Below are 8,187 nucleotides of genomic sequence, written 5' to 3'. Positions count from 1 at the left end.
CAAGACTAAACTACCATACTAGAGGTTAAATCTGGACCTGTCTTCTCAGCATATTTTCTGAAAGAAGTTTTTTGCTAAGATTTTTCTGTGAATAGCTGTCTAAAAAAGGAGTGGGTGGTGTCTTTAAACCAACATCTGGTCTAAGAAAAGAGGCAATGAACAAATTTGTAGTTATATTGGAAATGCTTCATCTACAATAATTAGAACATTCATACAGAATTTTCAAGAATCAGCTTAAAATGCACACAATACATTAATTTCAGAACATCCTAGATGCAGTTGGTTGTATTCACTTAAGTTTACCTCCTCTGCATGTTCACATATGCCCACCAACAGGGCTGGTACTTCTTTCCATGACACACCACCAAGGGGTATCTGATTTCAGTAAGCAAGGTGGAAGTCAAGCTTCACATGCCAGCAGGTTGACAGACTCCAAGCTGCCTGTGTGCTGAAAAAGCCTAGAGGTTTCTACTCATGCATGACAGCGAAGGAAGATCCTGCAGCAGCCAGGCAACCACTGGTTGTATACGCGGTATGATGCAGGACAGTGGTCAAACAGTAGTCAGCAACGAACCAAAGCAAGCTTCACATCTAGCTCCAGGGTCAGGACCAAAGCTGGCAGAGAAAGGGACTCTTTGACCTTAAGTGCAGTAGCTTCAGAGAGCTTGTGGATCACTTAACAGGCCTGTGAAGAGTGACTGCATCCTTGTCAGCTTCATGTATTGTGTGGTTGCATTAGAGCCAGCCCCTATTTAACAAACACCAGTACAAGCCCAAAACATTAACGTGTTATCCCAACTGGTACAAAACTTAACTATACCTGACCATTACTTATAAATACTTGTGCATACTTTATTAACAAGAGTATAAGATCTAGAATTCCTAAGAATATCACCACAGAATCTTAGTTGGAAGTCTGGGCAATTGCACACATACAGGAATTACACGGCTTGGAATAGAAGACAAGCAAGGTACAGGAGTTTTCTTGACCAAAAGGCAGGGGTGAAGTGCAATCAATCCACTTCATTTGAGTTTGCATCCTGGAGCTTTATACAAATTGCAAAGTCAGTTTAATTAGTTAAGTTTATTTCTTTATGCTTTTAGAAACAACTATGGCTGGATAGAACAACAAATAGCAGTAAGTGAGGGTGAACTGCTTGTAGTCCTTCACTCATCCACTAATGTATACAAAACAAGCATCACAGGTTATTCACCAGCCCTTTTATGATGTCTGACATTGAACACCACCTCTAGGGTGATGCTCATCATCTTCATAGACTTCTCCATTATAGTGGTGTTTTCTTTTTTGAGATGGATCAAAGTCCACTAAATCCACTTGTTCCATTTCCTCAGTTTCTTCTATTTCCTGCCTTGTAGGTAGCAGTTTTTCAAGTAAAGACAGCTTATCTGAGGAGAGGAAGCCACTCTCTGGGAAGTTCACCTGAAATCATCAAGAACTAGGGTTACTCAAGTCTGCCTGAATTGGCTTTTTTTCATCCCATTACCAGTGAAGTATCTGCTAAAGTCAGCTTTATCATCACAGATGACTTAAACCTGGTGCTTAAAAAAAATAAAATCTAAGTCACTAGGCTATTTTTTAATGCTTGCAAGAAGTTAGCGTCTAACTCTGGTAACTTAACCTAGTCTTATACAAGATTTCTTCTGCCTCAGGCTGCCCTCTGGAAGCACTTTAGAAGCAAAGTAGATGGTACATCAACATAAGAGATATGGTTGATGCTCCTCTAAAACCGTAGCAGACGGAGCCTGCTGCCACAGCTCCCAGCATTAGCTTCTCTCCAGAGAAGAGCAAGCCTTTTCCAGCCTACCCCTTTGCTCCAGCATAGGGAAAGTTACTAATCCACCCTTCCCACAGGATGATAGAAACTAAAGAACATGCCAAGCAAACAGAAATTCACAAGGCATCTGAAGAAATTTTTCTGATACTTAATGTACTTTCATCACAAGAGTGTTCTGGAAGTTTTCTCTTTGTTCAGAACTGCAATTCTGTTTGATTACATGTTCTCACCATTGTCAAAAACAAATACCCAGGCCACCTGATAATTGGTATCTCTTCTTGATTGAGAGAGATTAACACTTAGAGGTTAAATTTTGGATGGATATTCAGTGCTGAATGGTGCCATGGAAGTTGATCCACTTACCCTGAATTCTATGATCAGACGTCCTTTTTCATATGGTCTGCGATAAATTGGCATACCTTCATTCAACACACACTTAATAGCCCCATGCTTGACAACCTGGCCTAAAAAAAAAAAAAAAAAAAGAGACCAAAAAAAGGAAGCGATCCATGCAGTCAACAGAAGCAGCTTTAGTTTTAACTCCCTTCAATATTTCTGTAACCTTCTACGACAGCTACACCATTACGTAGTCTAACAGGGACTTACTGCCTGGTAACTTCTGAGTAGGAAAGCAGGTTGACATCTATGTCACATTCTTGTAACCTTGTTAATGCTTCCCACAAGAAGCATACTTACAAATGTATTAAGTGCTCCATCAGTTCCAAGGCTGAAAAAGTGCTTTTTCAGAGACCCACAGCCTTCAATTCTCATGAGATATCCCCAGGATACAAGTATGTCCATGAGGTAAGGTCTGTTACTATATCACGCAGAGAGAAAATTACTGCTGACTGCTATCCAAAAATCCTGTTCTGTTTAGATTTGTATTGCAAAGAGAAAGGGAAAAAAGCATGATACCAGCACACATCCCTTGTACATCAAGATGGGGTGTTTCTGTCCAGCTCACATTCACTGTATGCTTGGACTTCTAGTAGAAAGCAAACCACTACTTACCAGGATGGGAGGTAATAATAATAGTTCTATTATCCAGCGTTGTGATAGGCTTTTGAAAGCCACATAGTGCTTCAACCAGTTGAATATCCATAGACATAAGAAGGTCTTCATCTTGTCTAAGGCAGAACGAATCAAAGACAGTTACAGAGAGGGAGAAGCAGTACAAGGATTATACCCAACTTCAGTATTTAAGTTAGCAAGGACAAGAAAGCTGTAATTTTAATAGAAGCTCAGGCAATTAAATAAAGAATACCAAACACTGATGCAGCACCAGGAATGACATCTATGCTGAGAGCCATTACTAACCAACTCTAGCTATCCAAAACTGTAGAAGTGCTTATTGAAAATAAATAAATACAGCAAGGCTTGCCTGCATCCTTTTCCTTTCATTGCTCCTTCCCAATTCTAGGAAGAAGTTATCTCTCAGCCTCCTTGCAACTGGGACAATGAATCCCTTCCCTTATGTACATTAATACTTTAAGTGCATCAGATAGCTCTACATTATTCTGTTACACTCATTTGTGAAGATCTGGTATTAGGGAAGTTTGAACAGGTTATGGCCACTCTGGTTTATAATGAAAGTACCTTCTAGAAAGCACCAAGAAGTATCTGGAAGAGCTAACGTAATTGTTTCAATGGCCTATTCTGACTTAAGTATGGCAGTGCTAGTGATGTCTGCATGCACTGCATGTTCAAAGGCTACAAAATCCTCCAGCTTACTCAAAGAACCTCATTATTTCAATAATCCTGTTATAAAGGTCTCTGGAAGAAGACCTGCCTGAAAAATTAATTTTAGACTCTTGATGGGAGACGGGAAACATTCCACTTCTCCCAGAGCATGACCTCAACATAACCGCACAAGGTCAGTAATATCAAGGGTTATCTAAGGACACTAGAACTGAAGGCAGTGGGCAGAAAGATGGACAAAAATAAGCCAGTGGAGTTGTGACTTCAAGACCTAGATAACCATGCAAACAGTTTAGCCCAGACTGTCCCTTCGGCATAGCTGATTCAGGATCTGGTTACACTGGAAGTCAAGAAAAATCAGCTGAGTAAGCTTATCCAAAATGAACAGAACTGATTCTTAACCTGTGAGCTCTGTGTTCTTTGGCATAAGAGTTCTGGCATCAACTTCCAGAGCTCAGCACCATACATGACAGTCAGGCAGACCCAAGAATCTTTGGCTCACCGTTCCTATTTACAAGTACAATGCCAGTCGTTGGTGTTGACACAAATGTTTTCCCTAAATCCACTGATTCCCTCGTTACTGCTGTGAACAGAAGCAGTGAGCCACCATGTATAACACATTTCTGTGAGATGATCAGTGTTGCTTTTAATCGGACCAAAATGTACTGGACAGACTCAGTGCACAAACAGTAACTTGAAACAAGCAGGCTTGCAACACCAAGCAGTACTGCCTGGTAACATGAAATACTTGAGACGTGGTCAATGCTGCTTGAGCCACTTTTGCTTTCGCAAGAAAGGACAGGACCGACTACCCTGCCCAGTGCATTCTGGCAGGAAATGAAGTGTGGGAAACCACCTTTGGTCATAAGGGTGCATGCTGTATTCAGTTTGTCACAAATATGATCCCTGAGCAAAAGTGAACACACTAGGAATTTTCTGTGCCTTGAAGCCAAGTGGGCAATGAATAGCTGCCCACACTAAATGGTAATTTTCTGAGGTAAATGACAGAATGCTATCCTAGAAAGAACAAGGAAATAATCACAAATATCCACATTAAACAAGATCTCAGTATTTTAAGAGTTCTTAAAATTGAAGATTTGTCAACTCTTAATAACTGTAACTGATTTTGTTTGTCTTCCATCCCCTTCCACTGCCAAAGCTCACATAAGAGTATCTCATGCTACTAGAACACAAGTGGCTGTGACTAGTTGTACCAGGATTCCTGCACACTCAGTGCTCCTCTGGTCACCCAAACAAATTCAGTTGACTTCTAGCCACGTGATCCTATCTACTGACACTTCCAGTAGACAAATGGTGAGTGGTAACCATGTGAACAAGCATCTCGGGAGTTAACACAAAGGACTTCCAGAGTTTTTACCTTGTAAATACAGAGTGGTCTTTTTGATCCAAGACAATAATAATGTCCCCTGGCTCTAGTCCTGGCTCTTGGTCCCCTTCACCATGGAATGTTATTTTTTGACCATCCTTCATTCCTATTGCAGAAAACAAATAAATGAACAAACATGTTTCATCTTTTTAAGTGAAAGGCAGCGGTAAGAAATACACAAGCTGGTACTATATAATCTCTGGATCTTCAAATTAGAACCTCAGGACCTACCCTTGAAGTATTCATAATTTTTTTTTTAATCCACTCACATGTCCAACAGCTTTTAGTGGTGCCAACCTGAACTGTGTCTCAAGATCATTAATCTTAATTGCAGTGCAAGACAGCCACCTGCCAAGATAAAGTCCTTAAGGGATATGCTATCAGAACAACTTTCATTATATGCGCAAATACTAAAAAGAAAACAGAAACACTGTGTACAAAATACATTGAGAGCAAGTGACCCATCAGCTTCTTCAGTTTTATAAATAAATGTGGCTGAGCTACTTATGAAACATGATCTCAGTGCCTGCCGAGTGCAAGAAGCGCTCTCCCTAGAACTGTAACTATCATGCAAGAAACCCATTTCACCCACACAAAATCTCTCTACCATGAATTCTATCTGCCTCATGCTAGCTCACAGCCTGTTTTTCTACAGGGAATGGAAAAGACATTGTTCTCACTATTTCCCTGTTTAAAATGTCAGTAATACATCCCTACTAGCCCTCATACTTAATGTTACTGTAACATTTTCCCTGTTCAAAACAAATCCAGGCATTGCATAAGGCATGCTTACACACGCAACAGTTGCAGGTTACAATTAGGCACAAGTCTGTAGAAGCGATGTGCTTGTCAGCTTGCTGTATCTTACAAGCTGCACTACCCCAGAGACTTCTCCCACCAGCTTTTGAGCAGCCTCCTCAACAGTGATGGATTTGTCACTCAGCACTGTCACATTCTCCCATCAGTGTGCAGGTTTGTGTACCGAGTTGCATTTTGCCAGGCAGAGAGTACCTGCACTGAGCAGCGCTGTCAGGGTTGCGTAGCAAACAGAGTTCTAAGCACAAGAGGCTTAGCACTGTCTTTGCACCCTATTACTATAGCAGACCTGGTTCCCCTTCACACTGAAACACAGTAGAAGTGATCGGATCCTACAGGCAGGGAAAAATGCATTAGGCAAGCTAAGCCAACAAGTGATGAGTTTTATTTTAATCAGATCAGCTACCTGACCAAGACTCACACTTATGAAGTTGCTCAAAAATAATTCACTACTTACAACACTGCAGGTTTCAGAATTTGTTCTTAGTTATGTGCACAGGTATTAGATGTGAATATAGAAGCAATTAACGTTCCCTAAAAACAAGTCTACTTTCTAAAAGCAGTAACAGGCAATTTCACTGCATATGTATTCAGCCGTGTTACTCACTAAATCAACACCACGCATTTGCTAAATCTCCTGTTTTAGTGCTGCAAAGTCAGTCAGTACATCCAAGTTCAATACTTCATCTTAGTAAGACACCTCACCTTTGTCAATGTGAACTTCTAGTATCTTCTTCTCTCTAACAATTTTTCTGCCAGTGCAGCTCTTACACCGGTCCTTGGGGCTGATACGCTCCCCGTGCCCCTGACACTCCATACATACAGACTGGATTTGTTGCACCATTCCTGGCCCAATCTGATGAATTCTGATCTGCATGCCTGTTCCCCTGCAATTAGGACAGCATTCTACTGCACCTTTCTTACCACCACGACCTGAGGAAAATGAAAATTGGAGATGGATGGTTATGTGCTGCCAGAAAAAAAAAAACTTGAAAGCTTTAGAAGCAACTTGTGTTTAGTTTCAGTTTCAGTTACCTTCACATTTGTCACAGATAACATTCTTCTGCAGCGCAAGTTTCCTTGTTGCACCATTGTACATATCTTCTAAGCTTACTTGCAGCTGATGGACCACATTTTTGCCTGTAAAAAAAAAGAAAGGCTGTTTACTCAAGTTTGAAAGCTTGGTCTCCAAGTAACAGTAAACTTCCCATGTCACTATGCTCAAGTCATGATAAATCAAGGTTGTGAGCTTTAATATCCTGTTTTAATATAGCTTTATCTTGTTTTGCTGGTATTAGTCAATAGTCCGTTTCAACCTGATGTCAAATTAGGTAACAAGTCTAATGGCTTTGTCAGCAATGCTTCTCCGTTAGACTAAGTCAGAGACATTTAAGTTTCATAACGCAGGACTCCAGTTTTAACAAAGTGACTGAATGTGTCTCCTACAAGGAAGTGGGAAACGCTGCCTAGAGTCAGCAAAGCACTTTCCTCCTCTCACCAGGGGACTTTCTGGAAACTGAAATGAGTAATTAAGTTGTTACATTCAGGAATTAATTAGAGCTTTAGCTACTGCAGCGTCAATTTACGAAGGATACCAAGTTCTGGCTTACTAGGAATACTTTCATACAACACTAACATTTTGATAAAGCCATTTCTTCCTCCTTTTGTCACTAGGTCTACACTAAGAAGTGATGGGGTCAGCACTACTCTTAACCAGTTTGATTAACACAAGAGTCCTTCCCAGTGTGATTAATCTGGACTTTAATTTCTGAGCAACATTTTAATGCAGCTTCAACTCAATTCCACTGAACAGTAGAGAAAAACAAAAAGGTTTCACAGACAATTTAATCTGGCTATGTTATTCAGATATAGTTATCTGCAATTAAAGATGAAATTCACATTTAGATACTACACTTATGGTAGTTTAGTTAAAAAAATTCATTTTAAGGTACATCACCACTCCATTTACTATTCAGCCTATTAGCAGCTGGGCTTCCACTCAGCTAAAGGCTTTCCAAACATGAAATCTGGTTAGTGATTAACATGAGACAATGCACAAGAGACCAAACTACCACGGTATGAAGCAAATGCCCTCCCCTGCTCGTTTCAGGTGTTAAGAGCTAGGGACAATGTTTTCTCTGATTTTGAGATCAAGCCTGTAACTTCACTATAACGCTATTTAAAGTCTTACATCTACAGCATTCTCCTCAGAGACTTTGATCTTGCCTACTACAGCAATCACACTGTAAAGACTGGGAAAGTGTCAGAAAATGGCACATTACCTCGTCTCTCTCTCTGCATCCTCCCACCGCCACCAAAGAACATATCAAATATGTCCATGGGTGACCCGAAACCACCACCAGAGCCACCCTCTTTGATGGCCTGCTCACCACCTTTGTCATACAAGTCCCTCTTCTTTGGATCTGACAGTACTTCATAAGCTTGGGAAATCTGCTTAAACTGCGGAAGACAAATATTGTGCCTCAGACA

At 40.6% G+C, this 8,187-nt stretch overlaps 1 protein-coding gene across 1 annotated transcript; it reads right to left on the bottom strand.

The window, feature by feature from the left end:
• Positions 1 to 1,065: 1,065 nt before the first annotated feature.
• DNAJA1 (DnaJ (Hsp40) homolog, subfamily A, member 1) lies at positions 1,066 to 8,154 on the bottom strand. Its single transcript, XM_009707658.1, has 7 exons — positions 7,980 to 8,154; positions 6,733 to 6,837; positions 6,403 to 6,630; positions 4,873 to 4,987; positions 2,808 to 2,923; positions 2,160 to 2,260; positions 1,066 to 1,441 (listed from the first exon to the last, which is right to left on the bottom strand). The coding sequence occupies exons 1-7, from the start codon at positions 8,035 to 8,037 to the stop codon at positions 1,223 to 1,225; spliced, it is 942 nt and encodes a 313-aa protein (XP_009705960.1). The 5' UTR covers positions 8,038 to 8,154; the 3' UTR covers positions 1,066 to 1,222.
• Between the last annotated feature and the right edge of the window lie 33 nt (positions 8,155 to 8,187).

Source organism: Cariama cristata, unplaced genomic scaffold, assembly GCF_000690535.1.
Source record: "Cariama cristata isolate BGI_N322 unplaced genomic scaffold, ASM69053v1 scaffold29379, whole genome shotgun sequence".
In the NCBI taxonomy this organism is placed as follows: Eukaryota; Metazoa; Chordata; class Aves; order Cariamiformes; family Cariamidae; genus Cariama; species Cariama cristata.
This window is presented reverse-complemented; position numbering and strand designations above follow the sequence as displayed.